The 21,082-nt window shown below is 38.4% G+C and overlaps 2 protein-coding genes across 4 annotated transcripts in view; both read left to right on the top strand.

Moving 5' to 3' along the window:
* Positions 1–1,800: 1,800 nt before the first annotated feature.
* znf692 (zinc finger protein 692) lies at positions 1,801–6,398 on the top strand. 2 transcript variants are annotated; one of them, XM_073867944.1, is made up of 10 exons: positions 1,801–2,044; positions 2,391–2,422; positions 2,552–3,051; positions 3,127–3,215; positions 3,473–3,583; positions 3,677–3,727; positions 3,843–3,921; positions 4,062–4,176; positions 4,403–4,502; positions 5,929–6,398. In XM_073867944.1, exons 1-10 carry the CDS (start codon positions 1,878–1,880, stop codon positions 6,170–6,172), a joined length of 1,488 nt encoding a protein of 495 aa, XP_073724045.1. In that variant the 5' UTR covers positions 1,801–1,877; the 3' UTR covers positions 6,173–6,398. The 2 variants fall into 2 exon arrangements, with proteins under 2 accessions (XP_073724045.1, XP_073724044.1); XM_073867943.1 differs by having other exon boundaries at positions 1,804–2,044; positions 2,552–3,055; positions 3,131–3,215.
* Positions 6,399–6,730: 332 nt separating this feature from the next.
* The window catches only part of fcho1 (FCH and mu domain containing endocytic adaptor 1), a 46,327-nt gene continuing 31,975 nt past the window's right edge, over positions 6,731–21,082 (top strand). Inside the window, exons 1-2 of one of the 2 annotated variants that reach the window (XM_055168805.2) lie at positions 6,731–6,910; positions 15,253–15,304. In XM_055168805.2, the coding sequence (XP_055024780.2) occupies positions 15,266–15,304 (39 nt within the window). In that variant the 5' untranslated portion in view covers positions 6,731–6,910; positions 15,253–15,265. Of the gene's footprint in view, positions 6,911–6,997; positions 7,077–15,252; positions 15,305–21,082 lie in introns of those variants that run through there. The other variant, XM_055168806.2, reaches the window with a different exon arrangement.

Raw genomic sequence — 21,082 nt, 5'->3', positions numbered from 1 at the left:
TTATTTTACAAAGGCATTTTGAAAACATTTTACATTTATCTTGAATTAAAATATATTGTGGTATAGATTTGTAGGCTTAACAGTTTACTTTTAATGTGTGTGTTTTGAAATTATTTTACATCCAGTTTGACTATATTTTACATCCTTCATCTATACTTTTATAAATGTTTTATAATTCTTTTATTTCTGGGATATTTTACATTTTTATTACGTGACAGTTTTTAGAGGAATATTAACTATATTTTGGTTATATTTGACAGTGTGTGGAAGAAATTCTTTTGCTATATTTTACAGGACGTTTATAATATATGTTCACCAATTTTAAATTTTTCACTTCTTTTACGATATTCTATATTCTAAGGTTTGTGCCTGTCTTCTTAGAATATTTTCAAGCCGAGATAAGATTTACACAAAATCATATATTTGTGGTAGTGCCTGTTGAAATAAACAAAGAAATAAAGTGGCAAAATTCAGGGATTAAGAACCCATGTAATAGCTGGATGACAAAATGGTTTGGACAATACAGCGCACTAATAACCTCATTGATAATGTCTATTGTGGTGGCGGCAGCAATAATAGTAAACTGTGGATGTTGTTGTATGCCATGTATCAGATCTTTGTGTAACAGGTGTATCGTGAAGACGGTGGAGGGAAAGGATCCTCCACCGTATCAGATGCCACTGCTAGGAGGAGGATGAACCAGTGGTTGATCTCCTGTAAAGGAGATCAAAAGGGGGAATGAAGGAAAATGAGAACATTTCCCACATCAGTATATCCTTTCATTATTAATAATTGCATTGCTTCTAATATTATAAAGCAGTTATGAGTATTAATATTTAGCAGTTTATCACATAGTTTTGAAATTAGTTATGTTTATGATTGGTCTTATTTGTTGTGCATGATCAAAGCTTATATATGAATCCATTGCATTTGACTCTAAAAGGTCATGTCTGCAGATTTTGGAGGCATGCAGTCGTGTGTGGTATGTATGTATGTGTGTTTTTTAACTTTTGCTTTGCAGAGATACCTGGGGAAACGAGAAACAGGATGTCAAGGCGACAGGGTGAAATAACGGTCATAGATGTTTATAGCATGGTGAACTTTTAAGAAAGAAGTAAAACTTTCCATTGAATGAGCCCCCACCCAACGGCACACATATATATTTTTGGGGTCAGAGGGAAAGGCAGATCAGATCAACCGCTCCTCGGGGGACCTGTTTCTGCATTGGTGTTGTGTAAAGATAGGGACAGTTTTGACCCAGAGCTCTGTAATACTTCATTTGAGATACTTATTAAAAATAATTTGATTTGAATTACGTGTCTGATCTCCTCCTTCAAAAGAACATGCCGGACTAGAAATAAAAGTCCAACAAAGGGCAGGTGCTACCTACTGTAGTCATTATAAGACTACTGTATTCGCACATTTATTATTTTTATTGATATTATTAGTACAGCAATGTACTAACGTTACTTAAATTACGTTACTTAAATAAACGTAAATTATAGTTACAATTCTACACATGTTTTACTGCTGTTAAAAGTGTAATTAATTAAGGAAAAACAAGCATTTAAATTATTATAATCAATATTAAGCATTGTGTCAGCTCTACAGTATTTGATTGGTGGAAAATTGTGAGTTGGTGGGGCCTTCAGATGTTGCGCACAGAAGCGGAATGGGGTCAATAGTTTGAGATCCACTGGTCTACATTTGGCCCAGCCTGGGCAAGTTATTCTTCAGCTAGTTGACCAGTTTACTTCCCATCTTGACCCAGCTAGATGGACAAGACTTGTAATTTTCCCTGCTTAACTCTCTGCTAATTAAAACCCTTGTAATCTCTTTCCACCTCAAGTGCCATTTGATTGACAGCTGTCAGCGTGATGTCATCCTCCAAAAGCACTCTTCAAAGTCAGCGGCGCAGGGAGCTGGATGCCCGCAGGAGTAAGTCGCGCATACGGCTGGGCTCGTGCCTGCAGAACTGGGTTCAGCTCAAGGAGGAACTGGGTTTCTCTCTTCACTCAGAGCTCGCCCAGCATCTGCTGGAGAGGTATAATAAAGTCATCCTGTACTGCCGAAAGATAAAGTTACCCATAGACCCACTAGAGATGACAGTTCATTGGATGGGCAATGCAGAATTAGATCTGCAGTTGTTGTTTCTGGCTTTGAAGCGGAGAATTAAATCTTTCCATTTGTTCTGATCCAGTTCCAGATCATACAGGGAAAAGACAGGAATTATGAGTGAGCTTTAGAGGGAATGTAGACAGAAAACAAAGACGATGGTTTATGCAGTTTAAGATATTCCGTTTTGGGCAACAGCCAAGCCTTTTGGTGATGTGAACGTTGTAGATAATTTGTGGTCTAACTGACGATTATGTGTGCTCTTTCTTTTGCAGCTACTTCTCAAGAATTTGTATGAAGTGCTCAGGTAAACATGAGATTATGGGTGGTTTCAGTATTTTCAGTATTTCAGTTATTTTGGTATCTGAAATGTGTAATAGCCTAAATGAATCACATTTAACCCCTTGAGATATTAATGTGGTTGTGGCATCTGTAGGTAACAAGAAAACAGATGTTACAAGACGTTTGTTGACTACAGTGGAGTCTTTGCAGGAACTTATTTTGTTGGTCCACAACCATGGACAGAAATGCCCCCTTCCACCTGTCCTGCAGCCCAGTATTGGCAATGAAACAGAAAGAACAGCTGTTGAATCTGAATCCAAGAACTCGAATCATTCTTCTGAGGTGGACATATGCCTCAAATACACTTGTGATAATAGCCATCATTTTTTGTGGTTTCCGGCTGAAAAACAGTCTGAGAAGAAGGAAATCAAATCTAAAAAAGAGGGAGATGGCAATAGTGGAGATGTGATCCCCGCTAGTCCAAAGAGACTCCGACCGCGAGGTAGAAAGCAGTTAATGGAGCCAGTCATAGTGAGGCAGGAGTTGGTGACTCCAGTTACAACCAGTCAACGACAAGGCGTTACCCTAAATAAACTAGAGGAAAAATTGGAGAAAATTAAAGCAGGGTCTGAGATTTGTAGAGATGACAAGAATGCAGGTGAGTAAGATCAAAATTAAGAATTGACTTTAAGTACTTGTTGTGTTCAAGGACTAACTACTATCTTGTGTAAAGGTGTTACAGTGACTGAGACTGCACAGGATGCTGTCCCACAGGAAGGAAGTGATGTAACAGATGTCTTTCTGTTTCCAGAACCTAAGTATATATCTCTGCATGTTTTGTTGTATAGTTTGTTTAGTTAGTTTAGTATAATCATGGTTCATAGTTTTTGGCTGTTCTGTCAGTCATTCTCTGGTGCACATTTGTCGGTTCACCAGCAGAAGATGATGAGATGGCTGTAGTGGATCCTAATAGGGTTTGCAGTTCAAATCAAATCTCTTTAAAACCTTTTTTGCTTCTGTACTGAATTACTGAACACAAAATGGGTTTCTGAATTAATATAACCAAGTCTCCTAGTGATGATGATGATGATGCTGCAGTGCTGAATTTAACCAAAAGAGGGACCCAGAGGAGAGCAGATGCAGCAAATGACATCAAAATAAAGGCAGGAGCTCTTAAAAACAACAGGTAATCTTTCCTGACAAGAACATGGCTTTATAAGTTAATACATAAAGATTTTCAATAAATTTAACAAATTTCTCTACCACATTTTTTCTTCAGCCTCCAGTCTTTTAAAGATGACATGTCTCAGATCAGTGGCAGGAAGAAAAGGTTTGCTCTATATTATAATTAAAAAGATATATTATAATTGTGTTAATGTTGTTAAAATGTATATGGTGCCTGTCTTTATTTTCATGTTATATGAAACTGATGTTTGTAATTGCAGGAAAATAACACAGAAAGTCATTTTGCCGTGTGAGTTTGAGGGCTGCGATAAGATTTTCTCCAGTCGGCAATATCTAAATGTGAGTGCTGAGTCAATCGTGTGTTCACACTGCATGACATGTACATTAATCTTCAGTGAAAGAAAAGGCCCGCGCTGTCCTTATTCTTCATTGTTAAGAGTAAAAACAGTAGTCAGTACATCTCACTCTTCTCTTCTCAGCATCACGTCAAGTACCAGCACCTCCAGCAGAAGACGTTCTCCTGCTCGCACCCCACCTGCAACAAGTCATTTAACTTTAAAAAGCACCTAAAAGAACATGAGAAGCTTCACAGCAGTGAGTGTCATCCAGTCATTGCCAGAAATAAACCTGAGTGTTTGTTGTGTCATATTTTGTGTATCTTATGTGACACTCCATCCTACTGTGAATAGACAAAAGTGCATTCATATTAAAATAAATGATTGATAAGTAAACATGATAAGTAAAAATAGTGATTTCTTTTATGTAATGTTGTTCTGTGTGACATGTGTAAAGTTTTGTATGGTTCTTTGTGGCTTGTTAGATCAGAGAGACTATATATGTGAGTTCTGTGCCCGGGCGTTTCGAACCAGCAGTAACCTGATCATTCATCGGAGGATACACACTGGAGAGAAACCACTACAGTATGAGTTTCAATGCACACACACAAACACACAAACTGCCCTTTGTTTATGTGCATTGGGCTTTTAGTTTTTTACCTTAGCATACATAACAAATTTTTGTGTGAACGTTATACTACTGTTTAACACAAAGTCTACTGCTTATATTTTCAGCCTCACGTGACATACAAACAGGCCTAGATCTTGTTTGCTTACCATTTTAAGCATATTTCAATTAAAACAAGCACTTTCTCAATTTGGAAAGCAGTAATATTATTGGTTGGATTTAAGCCGGTTTGACTCCCGCTCAGAGCGTTTTCGAGCTGTTAGTAATTTCACAATGAATGTATTATAAAGTCAAATGTTAGCTAATATTATCACTAATATGTGTTTATTGACATATTACTGAAGTAAGCCATTAAACCATTATTTTAGGAGTATGAAATTACTTTAATTTCTGCTAATTAAAACCCTTGTAATTAATTACATTAAACTAATCTTTGTGAAGTAAAAATTTTCAATGTTTTCCTTCTGAGTTTTCCCGGCGTCTGACATTACCAACCGTTTTGGTCCCTCATTGGTTAGATCAGGGGTGGGCATCGAGGGCCACAGTCCTGCAGAGTTTAGATTCAACCTTAATCGAACACACCTGAATGTCATTTCCAAACAGTCCTGAAGACTTCAATTAGATTTTTCAGCTGTGTTTGATTGGGGTTGGAGCTGGGCTCTGCAGGGCTGTGGCCCTCAGGACCAGGAGTTGCCCACCCCTGAGTTAGATGTTCGTCACGTCACTACAAGGATTCTGGGTAATAGCCTACAGCAAACTGCGGTCTGATGCGCACTTGTGAAAGGGGTGCATTAAGTGCCCTTATAATCACCCCTGTAGAACACCATGAGAGGATCGGGACACCCTACGGTCTTGCACCCCTTAGCGAGAACGCACATTGAGGGGCGGAAGTGCGGATTTTGGGACAGGGCCTTGAAATCACCTAAACAAACATGCCCCTAGACCTTCTTTTGATAGACCCGCCCCACACATACACAACCCAGGCAACAATGTCGGTTAGTAGACATGCTCCTTACTGCTGATTGGCTACAAGTGTGTTTTGGTACTAGGCCCGACTCCCTTTTCCAAAGTGTTTTTCAAAATTCATGCACCCCGCCTTTAAGTATTAGCATGCATAACATAGTCCATCTGCCATTTTTGGGTACTGTGTTAATACTTTTAGATGGACAGAAAACTTAGTGTAGTTTCGATTTCATATAAAACTACCCCTAATAGGTTTGTAAAAGCAAAACAATTATTGTTGGTCACTTTACATTTGGCCGTCTTTAAGGATGTGATTGCTTCTTGGCCAGTGGCAGCACTGTGGACAAAACACTGGTAAATAAAGGTCTAAAGTCTGGCTTACAAATTTTCAACTCCCTTGTCTCTTTCTCTCTCTTTCAGGTGTGAGGTGTGTGGATTTACCTGTCGACAGAAAGCCTCTTTAAACTGGCACATGCGGAAGCATAATGCTGAGAGCACTTATCAGTTCCCCTGTGAGATCTGCGGTCGTCGCTTTGAAAAAAGAGACAATGTGACAGCTCACCGCAGCAAGAGCCACCCGGACCATAATACACCCAACTTAGAAACCTGCTTGTCTAGATCTTCATCAGATGCCGTTGCCATAGATCAAAGTACACTAGTATAACATTTGTGCTGTTTCTGACACAAATGTCCTACAACTGAGAAATTGTAAATGCTTAAAGCCCCATGAGACTGACTCTCTTTATGGGTTTTTTAACCTGTGATGTGTTGATGTCCGACAGAGGCTGGACTTCTCTAAAAATGACCTGAATTTAATGTTTGGGAAACCTAAACGTGAATACACTGTAAATCTTTATTTGTACATTTTGTGAATAAACGTAATATTTAGATTTGGTTTATTGTATTAAATCGATTATAACAAAATACATCAAATTAACTAAAGACAATAAGGCAGTTTATATATTATTTATTATAATGCGTAATCTTTATGATGATTTGGATAGCGAGATATTATACCATAAGGAATTTGCATCCATAACAAATAATAGTCGAACTCAAGAGTTCCCGCCTTTTATAAAGTCTTGTATTGACTGACAATCGCTATATCCAATCATTGCAGGGGGCGTTACCTATTGTACAGAGCCGTTATACCATTGGCTCGAATTTTGCCGTTAGAAACACAGTTGCCATGCCTACACAGCTTCGCTCCGGTGACACTTGAGTGACGGAGTGAGTGAACCAATCGCTGCAAAGGTAGGCGGGGATTTTCAAATTTCGTCAACAGTTCGTTCAAACCTCGTTATTCTCCGTAACAGATTGAACACGGCGCGGTCAGAACAACTAACCGGGGTTTACCGGAGAAGAAAATGAGCCACGTTGTTTGTACTGAAATCTCAAACAGGTAACTTGCTTCGGTTGGTTTTTATTTAGTAAACGGACTCTCTAGTTATTCTATTGAAACATTTTATTGGGAATGCAACATCAAGGCGTCCAGCATTGTATGCTACAATGACAGGAGAGGCTTTCCCCACCGGAGCATCTCTGTTTCACAGTATCAGCATTATGGAGTAAGCTCTATTATTGCGAGAAAGACAGTTTTCTGTTTTTTTGCAACGTATATTGCTTTTAACTGAAACCTATATTTTCATTCTCTATAACAAAGACTTTAAACGTGATGTTTTGTGGAAGTTATGCTCTATAGTAGTAATGCTTGGCAAAGTGGTGATGAAGATGGATGTTAGCTCAGTAGATGTGTTTTCTATATGACGTTTAACATTTAGAGTTTTGCCTTAACTGTAGGAATGACTTTAGGAATGTTTTTAAGAAGATTCAAACAGTTATGTTTACTGCCAAATGTTATCATGCTTTGAAAGACAGCTCGTTTGTTTTGCAAATTGCGCGTGGATGTTTTCTGTCATGTTTGATGAAGTAGACAAGGTGACACGTCATAAGAAGTCGTCATTCGTCACCTCAGAAGTGTGGCAGGTTGTTTAGAAACACTTGGTGGACGATGTCACATCCTGAGCCATTGCCATGTGGTTTTAGACTCGCAGATAATAGCTGCAAGTTATTTTCATTTCCTAGTGACTGTGTAAAAAGATCCTTGTTCTCATGAACACTGTATTCCACTGTGTAATGTCATAGAGATCTTTGTTTATTGAGTTGTAAGTTTATGTCATGGTATTCTAACCTCATGATAAGGGTCTTGTGATACAGACTGTCTTTTGAGTGTGTCTTGTCTTGTTTAGTATGTCCTTAAAGCAACCCAGGGATTCACAAAATGTTAACCTGTATTCGCACTTACAAATACAAACAAAACATTCCTCTCTAGACTCATTACAACAGCCCATATTATGACCCACATGGGAGCCAAGATGATTGAATGATAAAAGAATACAGGAATGCTTTTCAAAACCGAAACGAACCTCTAAAACATTTACAGTATGATTCTCCTAAAGCCAAACTGATATTTTAATGCATGCATTTACAATATTGATCAAATCAAACACTGAAATTTGTAGTTATTTAGCATACATTGTAATAAATTGAAATGGACTTTTACCATGAGTTGTACTGAATACAAAACTGATCATTTTATCAGTGCTGATGAATGCATCTTTATCACAGATCTTGCACGTTTATAATGTTAAATGTGTGCCATTCATTTCAGAATATATGCAAACCACTTTAAAGTATAATAGTTTCAGTATTTGGTTGTCAGCATAGTCTATTCACTCATGGGTGTGTGTGTTTAAGTAAGGAATAATTGACGACTGGCCGTTGAATTATAAGAAAATAATGCACACTCTTTCACGGAGTGCCATTACACCGTGGGTGTGCATTATTTTCGAATAATTTAAAGGACCGAAGTCAATTATTCCTCTTATACCACGGTAACCAAAATTATTGCTCTGGTGCCTATTTTTAAGATATTTTAAAGGTTAGGTGTGCGGTTATTGAAAAATAATCAACACCCATGGAACATTTCTCAACCAATCAGAATAAAGCATTCAAAAGCCCTGTGGTGTAATAAGACTTAATGCGTTTAGTAGTAGTAAATAAGTATATAAGCAAATAAATATATAAAAAATGTTTTTAAGTAGTAGGTCAAACTTGAAAACAAAGTCTAAAAATTTGGTATGAAGTTATGAACCTAAAACATTTTCAGTTTGATGTCGCTTTTCCTCTTTGTGCTCACTTTTTTGCAGAGCTGCAGTGTCACATGGGTCACCAGTGCAGGCACGCATGCATGCAGAATGCATTGTTTTCTGTTTTGTAGTGTAAGCTTTTCTCTCAGTTAAAGTTCCAAACTGAATTTTAACGCCAGGGGAGGGTAAATATGCCAAATGTGTAGATCTATAAGCTGTACTTAAAGGAACATGCTTGGACCCATTAGCTCCTTGTGCTGAAGATCATACTGCATTGAACTTATACTGGGCCTTCTGAGTCTTAGCTGGTCTGGCATATTTTGAGTCAAGCTGGATTCATTATCAAGCCCAAAGAGGCACATGGAAGCCAGTATGGTCTGATCTAAGAGGGATCATCCAAGGACTCTGAAGACCAATGGAGAGAGAGGAATAAAGGATGGAGAAGTGCAGAGCGTGAGGTGGTGGTTGCGCACTACTTTGCATTTAAATCTGAGTTGGTCCTGTTGATTAGACTTAAGATTGAACCTGCTGCGTTAGCATGAGCTCCCTTATAATCAAAGTGAAGCTCATTTAGCATCATAGTACACAACAACAACATGGCAAGTTTCAATGGATCCCTGGTCCAGTTTGCCACTCGCTCTTTTATAAGTGTTAACTCATCATGCTAAATGGGCAATATTGACAGCTTCATAGTTGTGTGTAAGTGCTGCTGGCTCACATAGAGTCCTGCCAAGCAGGACAGTGCCTGTGGGTAAAGCTTGACAGATGAAGGATTTCTGCCTGTAGGGCTGTCTTGAGGCACTTAGAAGCCTGGTGAGGAGAACATGGCTGACATGTTGCTCTGAGCTACGCCTCTTTGTGGGTCATTATTATATGAATTGGAGTGTGTTGGTCATATCTTGGCCTTTAATGAGTACTACATAAATGCTTCATGATGATCTAATTCAGATGTAGAGGCATTAAATCTTGGAATCAGATTAAAGGACTGTTCTTTTTAACTAAACAACTTTAGTGTTTGAGTAAAATGATCAGGTCAGCGCTAAACCCTCAAGACCTTCGCGACTGTCCTCGAATTCAGGAGACCCTAATCTAATTTGCAACATAGGTAATTTAGGAAGAACATGCTGATAGACAGATTTTAATGGAGACACAGATGACTGTTATTGTCTTCATTATCGTCCTGTAGACACCTTCTGGCATTGTAATATGCAGTCAGGGTGTACAAACACGGCCTAATCGTGTGAATTAATTCATGCATTGTGTAAAGTTAATTATTGCGCATTTGCTTGAACGCAGCTGGTTGATGTCCCGACTGGAGGTAGGCTCTGGCTTGCTGTCATAGACTGTGCTCGATGCCCACTGACAACGACCACAGCATTTAGCTCAATACAAAAAGCCAGCAGAGACTGTGACTTCATCCCGTTGCACCCTAGACAGAGATACAGCAGGTCTTTGCACAAGCTAGTGTAGACGGCCGCGATACTGTTGTCCACATGGTGCCATTCATGATGCTTCATTATTATTTAATGTTTATTGAGGTGACTCAGATGTGTCCTAATGACTAATTAGCTATTTAGAAGACAATTTATTATGCAAAGTAGTAGTGGGAATCAGCAGGGACATAGCAATAAGATAAGAAAAGGCTGTGGATTGTGAATATATATGTTTTACAATACAATATTGATGTCTGTGCATGATACAATAATTATGATACGGTAGTATTTTGATTCTTTTAGGTTTAGTGTAAAGAACCGCCCCTCCAGAAAAACGCGATTGCGCGATATATTGCATAATTAGCCAAAGTCCGCATATTTATGCGGGGCTGCATTTTTTCCAAATACGACACACTTTCGCCGCATTAATTACATATTTCCGCGCGCAAAATATGCAGGGCTTGCATGATTTCATAAAAAAGTCACATATATATTAGCAGAAAGTTGAAAAATGTTGCATTTACTTCCCAAAAGCGCAGCCGTGTCCTCTGTTGCCATGGGAACGTTATGAAGTGACGTGATTATGTGACGTGAACATCATTGCAGCTTTTGCAAGTTTCCGCAGTTTTTGCAAGTTCCGCAATTTTCGCAAATTCCTGCAATTCCATCGCATAAATTGCATAAATATCCCGCATATTCCATCGCATTTTTTAAAAACGTGCCGCAAAATTGAGGATTTTTGCCCGCAACAATCACAAAAAAATTCCGCGTTTTTCTGGAAGGACTGAAAGAATATTACACTTTTTAATTGAAAATTGTTTTTTAATTAAAGTTTAATAGTAATTAAAGGTGCAGTGTGTAAATTTTAGTGAAGTCTAGTGATGATTAGCTTAGTCCTCTACTCACCCCTTGCTTTTAAAACGCATAGAGAAGCTACGGTAGCAGCCACTGGAAAAACATGTCATCGTCGAAGACAACTTAGTAAAATAGTTGTCCGTTAAGGGCTTCTGTAGAAAGATGGCGGCACAAAATGGCGACTTCCACGTAAGGGGCCCCTCTGTGATTGTAGATAAAACGCTTCATTCTAAGGTAATAAAAACATAACGGTTCATTTTAAAAAGGTCTTTTACACCCCTGCAAATATAGTTTTGTATATTATTTTGCATTTCTGTCAAGACATGCTTCTAGAAATTACACACTGCACCTTTAAACAAAAATAGAAGTTTTTTCATGTACCATGGTAACTGTGCTATTTTTTTGAAGCACCTTGGAGTACCGTACTATGGTAAGTATTCAGTAGTACCATGGCAAAAAGCAGTGGTTCTCAACCTGGGATCCAGGGTTCTGCGGTTGTATGACATTTTATAAAATAAATTAATTTATTATAAATTCATCAATTACGTCTAAAAAAATAAGGCTACTAACCAACAGCACAACATTGTATAATTTAATGTTTAATTTAAATATTAAGTTTTGACATGTTTTTTGTCATAAATTTTCTTTGGGGGTCCACGTAAGAATGCACTGTATACAAGGGGGGTGCAAGCCGAAAAAGTTTCAGAACTACTGGCGTACAGTACATCGAAGTACCATGCTGTCTACGTCATGGTTTCATTTTGCCACCACAGTAAAGCCTACTTTTTGTAAAAGATACTACACCTAGCATTGTAGCATTTAAAAGGCCCTATAAAAATCCCCCAAAATTTATTTGTCATTACACCAGATCTAGCTCTGTGCATTTCACTGATACCAATAGGCTGGCTTAGGTGGGTGGGGAATTTGGCAATGTGTTTCTGAAACTTATAGCAAAACCCCCTCTTGACAGGAAATGTTCTCTTTGCATTATTATGCCAACCCAGGTACTGTTAGGAAGGGCAAAAAACACACAGTAACCCAAACAGATTAGTCTTAGTAAGTGACGTTAAGCTCATCTTTATCCTCATGATTGCTGGGCATGTATTTAGTTTTAAGTGTTTTTTTTGTTCTTATAAGTATATTTTAGTTTGCTTCCTCAATTTCTTATTTTTAATGAAGCCTTGAAGTTAGGAAAAAGTAATATTTAAAAACAAAGCATTACATCTTCCTTATTTTCTGATGCTCCTTCTGTAATTTCTGTCTTTCTTACTCTCTCTCTCTCTCTCTCTCTCTCTCTCTCTCTCTCTCTCTCTCTCTCTCTCTCTCTCATAAATAATAATCACTCTTTGACAGATAGGGTTGCTACTATCCAAGCAGGCTGTCTACTGTTGATTGTCGCCTCTAAGCTGCATCACTCCTGGAGTTTGCTTAGCTGAGGGTTGATATGCTGTTTCTGTTTATATACAGCACCACATGAAGCTTCAAAAATAGAGAAGAGATCAGACCCGCTGCCCATCTTTGTCCCTTCTGAGCTGAATCTCCATTTGCCAATACCTGCATAACAATCCTCTCTCTCAGCCACAACGAAGTGAAAAGAAAGAAAGGGTGGACCGGTTTAAAATGCTGAGTGTTGCTATTGAAATTCAGCCGAGGCATGAGGCTATAGGCGTGTGGGCCTAATTTTTCATGGTCCACCCGCCCCGTCTGTTTCTTTGTGAAAGTATCATCTATCTATTTATCTGTCTGTATCAGTCTATCCCTGTCTCTGTCTTCATCAATTTATCTGTCTTTCTGTCAATTAATCTGTATGTAACAGGTGTATTTGTAATAAACACTGTGTTAATGACGCATACATTACTGTTCACAGTGAAGAACAGATACTTGAGAATGAACATCTGGACACTGTATCAATAGTCGTATTATTAGCCATGTTGCTTCTTCCCAGCAGTTCCTGGGTCTTTTTATTATCTTTCTCAGTACATTGGTCCTGACAGACTCATTGAATAGCAGATGGATTTGGGTCTTACTCCACAGTGACCACAGAATCAGCTCTAGCACGCTGACAGTGGCCAGTGGAAAATTCAGCTGCCATTGACGCTCAGTTTTGGTGCCAAATCCAAAGCAAAGATCTGTCAAGCTCCTCAATGGCTGAAATTGGGCAATAATGTCATTGTTGCTTGATTAATTACAAGCCTGTCTGTTTTAAGACGTTATTGATTTAAAAAAAGATTAGCATTAAGATTATCATTTTTTTAAATATCTTTTATACATTTTTATCATGTACAGTAGTTGCCACACATGCCTAATTACAACATCAATGAAGCCAGTCTTTAGAAATTCCTTCTGGTCCCAGTTGGATCGTATTCCCTTTCCGCCACGTTGCGCCCTGACGTCTGTCTGGAGCACTCTGAACCCACCACTAAATTTTATTTTTGGAATAAGCCACGCTGCCAAGCTCGTGTCATCCATGGGGGTGCAGAATTGGCCTGGCCAGTTAATTAAAGGGGTGTGGGAGAGTGAGAGAGAGTAAAGGGTAAGCATGAGTCTTTCTCTGTCCGGTGAGAGGTTGTGCTGGGCCCCGGCTGATGGCCTTCAACAGTGCCAGGAGAAGGCGGAGAGCGGGCCAACAGGCCAGAGAAAAGCCCTATGGTCAGCACTACATGAGCTGCAGATCCTGCCAGCTTCCAGCTCTCATAAACATGAGAGGAATCGCACCTCCAACCAGCTCTCTGCTTGGGAACACGTAAACATATCTAGTCAAGGACATCGTTGTCATTCAGCTGTTTCCTAATGCTAATCACTATACCGTGTGCAAAGGATGTAGAATAGTTAATTTACATATTATACATTTTGGAGACGCTTTTATATGTGATCTGTCTGATGATCTGGCATATCCAACATGACTTACACTGAGTGTATGTTTTTATCAATATGTGTGTTCCCGCTGGGATCAAACCTGTGACTTCTTGCACTGGCAATGCAATGCTATACTTACTGAGCTACACAAAGCCCTGTTCCTCTGATTTAGGCTGATATATCAGCAGATATTTTACCTTTTTAACCTTTTACCCAATAATATGGTCTATATTTCAAAATTGTGACGAAATAGGCGTCAACAACCTCCTGCACCATGAGAAAGCTTGTCCACATACTGGACATGGCAGATATTGAGACTAGTCCAGTAATGCCTGTGCTTGTGGCCTCCAGTCAATGGCAGGATATGGTTACCAGAGGCTGAGGAAAGATGAGGTGAGGTTGGGGAAGAGGTGTGGATCATGTGTGACTTGGTTTGTACAGGTTTTGGCTATACTTGTGATAGCCAAATTGTCCTCACATATGTAGTGAAACATGTTGAACCATTTAAGGACAGTTTAACAATGGTTAAATTAAGCTTTAAATAATGTCAAGGTTTGTTTAAAGGTTAGTTCACACAAAAATAAAAAATGTCTCATACTTTACTTAACTTCATGGCATCCCAGATGTATGATATCCATAACTTTATGCACATAGAATATAATGCTGAAGCTCTGAAAAGCACATACATTATAAAAAATAATCTAAAATGACTCGGGACCAATATATGTGCATCAGGTGCCAGATTCTTTTATAAAAATATCTTTTTATAAGATCTGTGAGTGTTTTGAGAGAGGCTTTATTACAGAAGAGGTCTATAATGACTTTGCACTTCCTGCACCTGTTGTGGCTGTCAGAGTAATGTCTCACTTCAGAAAGGTGTTTAGCCAAACATCCAGCCTATACAAAGTGTGAAAGAGTTACGCTATGCTTACGCTATGTTACAAGGTTCAACTGATCTGAAAAGTAAGCTTTAAAAACCGTTTAGTTTTTGCTCCAGACCTTTCAGTGACATTAATAGAAAATGTTTCATTCGGTTACGTTGAATAGGATTGATCTGAGCAAAGAATCCGGTATGCTTGGGTAAAGATTTTATATTATTTAGTTGGCTGACATTTTATATTCACAAAAAGACACTTTTACAGTCACCTTACCATCACCTTTTTCAGCAAAGCATTGAGACGAATAAAGAATGAATGTAAGGGTGTCTCCGTGGGTTTGATCTTATTAAAAGTGGCTTTGAGTTTTTGCTACCAGCCTTTGCAGTAGCTTATATCAGCATTGTCTGCATCTCTGGTTAACATCCATTTAGCAGATTTATAAAGGCACAACTAAGATACCCTCATTTGTTTTAAAGATACTAATTACTAATTTTATTGTAACACCTTGTATATTGTAGCACCTTTCAGAGCAGCCGGATGAAACTAATGGCGTGACCTTTATCTCTCTTTCAGAACACATTAGAAGATGGCGACAGAGATGGCGTACTTTAAGAACAATTTTTGGGTAAGTCTGACCATGCACTTTTTTGTGATATGTAATAATGGGGTTTTTGTTTCAGATGTTTGTCTATACAGTATAAGAATATGGCCTTTTTCATATTGCATGACGGGCATAGAAGTGTAATGTAAGAATTGAAATGATTGTAGTTTTCATGAAATTTAATTTACATGCATAGGGGATGGTTTACATCTAAATTTTATTCTGCACAGAGCGGAACCTAAATCTCAAAATTAAGCTATAAACCATCATGTTAAATAATCAAAATTCAGAATTAAGTTCAGATAATATCAGTGTGAATTGGGAGCTGTTGCTAAATCCTTGTTGAACTTAAATTTTTAAGTTTAATCAACTTGACATTACAATTAATTTCAACTTTCTTGACTAGTGAGCACTGATTTGCATCATTAACAGGACATTCACAAATTTAGGATACAAAAGTGCCAAAATGTTTGTAGGCATGTGTCGACATGCACCGTGCGTTAAAGGACAAGTTCGGTATTTTATGCCCTGAGAATTTTCGGGTGTTTGTGTTTCGCCTCACACCTCTACAATGGGTTTAATGGTGCACTGGAACAATCCTTCCTAAAATGCATTAAACTTTCGTTTACAAAGACATGAAACTCACCGAGTGGTCAGGGGTGTTCACTGATATGCTCACATAAAAATTGCTGCAAAAGATGCTTTCCAACAGCTGTTTTAGCATTCGTTGTTAACTTGTGGACCTTTTTTCCAAACACCTCACACCCGTACATTCTTCCGCTTAGAGCTTGAATAATAGACACTCCAGCCCAGGTGGTGGCGCTAATCCGCCATTGTCAATTGCAAGAATAGAAACAAAGTTCCCGGCGCGGAGTAATACCATACACAGCACATCTAATACAAGTCAATGGAGTTGGCAAAAACTACGATAAAACCTGTTGGAATGCGTATTTTGCAGCGATTTTTGTGTGAGCATACCACTGAACACCCCCGACCACTCGGAAAGTTTAATGCATTTTAGGAAGGATTGTTCCAGTGCACCATTAAACCCATTGTAAAGGTGGGAGGTAAAACACAAACACCCAAGAATTCTAGGGGCAGCCGCATATGTCCAAATTTCAGTCAAAACCGTTCTATTTCATCATAAACAATCTGAAAACAGGGCTTTAAGTGTAAAATACTGAACTTGTCCTTTAACAAATATTTTTTCTTGTAACTGATAGTATTAATCCTAAATTAAAAAAGGCTTAAATTCTTAGCCGATCCCAGGGTCTGGCTGTACCACTTTTAGCATAGCTTAGCACAATCCATTGAATCTGATTAGACCATTAGCATCGCACTGAAAAATATCCAAAGAGTTCAGATATTTTTCCTACTTGACTCTTTTGTAGTTACATTGTGTACTAAGACCGACAGAAACTTAAAAGTTGCGATTTTCTAGGCTGATATGGCTAGGACTATACTCTCATTCTGGCGTATAGGACTTTGCTGATGTAACATGGCTGCAGCAGGCATAATGATATTACGCAGTGCCCGAAAATAGTCCCCTGCTATTAAAGGTTACCAAGGGGACTATTTTCAGGCGCAGCGTAATATCAAATTAAGGATAGAAAAGTGGCTAAATGTCTGTAGGCATGTGTTGACATGCACCGTGCGTTAACAAATATTTCTTTTAACTGATAGTATTAATCTTAAATAAAAAAGTCTTAAATTATTACTTTCGGTTAACGGTTAACTGGTCAATATGAAAAAAAAGTAAGATAATTTAACTTTATTTTTATAATTTATTAATTGTAAATTCAAGTTGATTAAACTTAAAATTTGAAGAGAAACAATATTTTTTTTAAAGTCTACAGTTTGTGAATGCTGCAACCTTTGGATGCAATGTCAAACAGGTCTGACTGTTTACTATTCAGTTACCTTGTAGCAGTTTGGGATTCAACTGTTGACAGCTTCAATCAGATTAGGAAGTATGAAGGTAGATGGATGAAAAGAGTAAAAAACAAAGAGAAATAGAGAGCGAGAGGAGAACCAGAGAGGGAATGGCTTTGTCAGCATTCCCATGAGGACAACCATGCTCCATGTTTCCCCACACCTGGCAGGGCTATTTTGGGTGTGTCCTACTTTAATACCTAGTTGGTCCCAACTCAGAGAAAAAGGGAGAGTGAAAGATAGAGGAGACTAGAGAGGAAAAGCAAGACAGAACGTTCAGAAACTACTGTATCATTGCAGGCTACAATTCAATTTCAGGTCCCCCTAACTTTGCAAGACTAATGTGCACCTGTGTGTTTGTGTTTACTGCAGTGTAATCTTAGCACGCTCCTTTTTTTGCAGGTTCTATTTTTGTTTTCTGCTGTGTGGTTTCAGATTGTGGTCATGTCTGCTTTTGTCTCGCTGGACTTTTGTCGATGCGGAGACCTCCCCTATTGTGTTCTCACACAAAGCTTGTATAAAACACCCCCCAAACGTCTAACCATCTATGCAGATTTATTCATTCTTTATCTTCTCATTGCTCAGGCCCATAGAGACGCCTTGGGGTCCACTTTCTCATTTTCTATAAAGCTCTGAAATCTTGGTGCTTTAAAACTCAATACAAAATAATGACCCAATTTTCTTGTACTCAGTCATTGTGCATGATTCATCAGTGCATGCCATGTAATATTAAAAATGGTGTGAATTGATTTCCAGGGGCCATTTTTCTAAGTTTATATACTACATGCCATCTTGGCAGACGTTTAGTCAATTCGCTACAATAAATGCTCTATAAATGTATCATATAAGAAATAAATTACGGATGAAATATTTGACCCCACATTTTGGGTTTTTATATAATTTGTGTCCCAAGTCGCAATTAATCTCTAACACTTGTGTGAGTGTGTTAGCTCACTCTGCTATGACTCTTCTTCCAGAAGTGAATAATAAACACCTGCGTCAAATGACTGAGGCGACACATTTTAGTAATTACTGAAAGCGTGTGATGAAGGAAGTCTCCGAGAGGGAATTTTCTATCGCAGTGATTAAGCACATTCCTAATTTAGTCCGTATGTCTTCATCTTCTACACTGTCTTCAATCTGTTTTCCTCTCAGAAACAAAATAGTGTTCAAACAGAGAGCTCATTTAGCAGCCTAATCGCTCCATTTAGTTCCACTTTTACTAGTTTAGTTCCTCAAGGTTACTTGCCATTTTCTCGTTTTTAGATTAAAGTGTTTGCAAAGCTTTGAAAGATAAGGTTTGTATTCATCTCACACTCTAGTGGCACATACTCACGATAAAAATGAAAAACAAAAACAGCAATGGGATACCTCAGATACCACATTGAAAGAATCCCTTTAAAGAACCTATAGGCACGTTTAGATGAGTTTCAGATTTTTAAACTCAAGAACCTTCATTCTGCTTTTTTTCAAATCATGATGACTCTAGGGGAAAGGCCTTGAGGCACTTGAAATATATTTTTAGGTTCCTTAAATATATGATTTTTTTATGAAGATGCCTAGAGGGTTACACTTGTGGGGCAGCTCATCTGAGGAACCTCAAACGCCTGTTGGGTAGGGATGGCAGGCTATCGAGTTTTGATAATAATATATATCTGTATTTTATGGTCTGATATGACCTTTGCAAAAGAAGCTCTCTGGCAGAAATGTACACTGAGGTCAGACGTAAGCTTTCCATCCAGCTTGCAAAGCTGTGTAGTTTCAAACAGGGAGGAAGCCCAGTCTTTAGATTTCATTTGAATTATGTTCTGTTTTAATAAAGGTGATTGTGATATATCACATGAGACTTTGACTTACATGCAAACATTTATTATACTTTGTAGAAATATAGTATTGTTAATCATCCTAAAGTTACAGAGATATGAATTTAGGTCAATATCTCCCAGCACTGAACATAAAGGTGCCTCATTTGGGTACTTTTAGTGCCTATCTAACAAAATGGCATAAAATAGTGCAGAAGTATTCAGAATGTGATGCTCCCAATGTGAAGGTAAAACTCAATTTTTCAAATGAAGGCAAATATTGATATATCTGTCCTGCTGGTTTGATTTAATCAAGACTTGTGAAGACAAGGGTGAAAGATAGGAGGATAATGTACTTTTCAATTTCTCCAATTTCTCACCTAAGAGCTAATGCAGTTATTCATCAGGGTTGACAGGATTGGGTCGTGTGTGTGTGTGTGTGTGTGTGTGTGTGTGTGTGTGTGTGTGTGTGTGTGTTTAACCATGGTGCACAGTCAGCAGTCCTTTCATAGTGCAGTACTGTACCTCTACAGGGAATCCTGGGATATCTACAGTACCATGAGCATTGTTGCAGCATTGAACAACACCATCTGAGATTCTGATGATGGTGCAAATGATACCCAAAGAAGAGATGACTTTTAGCTCTAGTTGCTTTAGGGCCTAGCTGTGTCCTCCATTCAATCCAGCAATTTATTTAAAGGGTACAAATATTGTCAGATTCACGACTTTTCATTTTCTTTGGTGTGTATGTGTGTATTAGTATATGTTAACGATACCCTAAAGTAAACGACGATGCAAGTTATCGTTTCCGATGTAAATCTCTTTTCTTGGACTACAACAAACACAGAGATTGTAGACAACAGTTTACTTCCTAGGATTGGTGATGTAGACAAGACCAACATTATCATAATTTCTCCGCTTTGGACTCATAGCCTGTAAGTTAACTCCTGTTAGCATTGCATTGTGACAGAATCTTTCAAACATGGTAATAAGCGGCATATTTCCAGCTGACGTCACAGGTATTCAAGCAAATCGCAACATACAGATTAGATGGCCAATCAAGGCAACACTGTCATGACCGCAACTCGTGCAAAAATGTCAGAGCCGCGCGAATTACAAGCTCATGTGCAAGGAAGAGTCCGAATTATGCGCATTACAAATTCAGGTTCTAGAAGTCCATGCCGCGGGCATTTAGGTCCGAGCAAGAGTCCAAGACCCGCGCATTATAAGCTCATGTACAAGGAATAGTCTGAATCATGACCATTACAAGTTCAGGTGCTAGAAGGACTCCAAGCCCCGCGCATTCAGGTCCGAGCAAGCAATGACACTTGCACTTTGGTCCGCAACGTGAGCCTCAGCTGATCGCGCGTCGCAAAGTGAAGCCCACAAACACTCTCATGTGAGGAAAAGCACGTTAATGTGAAACTATGATGGTGATAATAATAATAATACCCATCGCCAACTATCGTCATGAAAGCCTGCTATTGGCGATATGTTTGGCGATTGTCGATACATGATACACAACCCTATTTTGAACCATAAACTGCGCAAACACATTGTATTATACCAAATAAATATAACAAAATAATGTTTTATAGCAATGAAATAGGTGCCATTTAAATCTTAGATAAGTCAGTCTGTATCATACAGACTCCGGGTCTTCTTGCGACCACAATGACACAATAAACTCATGGACCTGCACTGACAACAATATTTAAAAAGGGTATTATGAGGGATTGCAGTGAAAATAGTCCTCTGTTCTGTTGCTTGCCATTTGAATGGGTTTGTTGTGGTCTCACATGATTGTTTTATTGCCTTGGCACTGGAATGTCCAGCAATCTTTTAATTACAACTTACATGAGACACACTCATTCTGCACGCCCCATGTTAGTCTTTTGAAGATGCTGTTAAAGACCTCATCACTAAGATTTAGATTAGTTACCTATACAGTTTGAGGGCACATTAACATGACACCCATTTCAACAAAAAAACTTTTTATCTGTTTTGCAATTTGCTGTGAAATATTCAACGCATCTACCAGCCGTTCCTATGGCTTATGAACAAGAAA

The sequence above is a fragment of the Misgurnus anguillicaudatus genome, chromosome 5, assembly GCF_027580225.2.
Source record: "Misgurnus anguillicaudatus chromosome 5, ASM2758022v2, whole genome shotgun sequence".
Classification (NCBI taxonomy): Eukaryota; Metazoa; Chordata; class Actinopteri; order Cypriniformes; family Cobitidae; genus Misgurnus; species Misgurnus anguillicaudatus.
The sequence above is the reverse complement of the archived record's forward strand: the minus strand, read 5'-3'. Positions and strand labels throughout refer to the sequence as shown.

What these genes read in the sequence shown, in the direction of transcription:
- znf692 (XM_073867944.1), top strand. Translation starts at nt 1,878, where the DNA reads ATGTCATCCTCCAAAAGCACTCTTCAAAGTCAGCGGCGCAGGGAGCTG. An exon ending in CCAGTCGGCAATATCTAAAT is followed by an intron (nt 3,922 to 4,061) that starts GTGAGTGCTGAG and finishes TTCTCTTCTCAG; the next exon opens with CATCACGTCAAGTACCAGCA. An exon ending in ACATGAGAAGCTTCACAGCA is followed by an intron (nt 4,177 to 4,402) that starts GTGAGTGTCATC and finishes GTGGCTTGTTAG; the next exon opens with ATCAGAGAGACTATATATGT.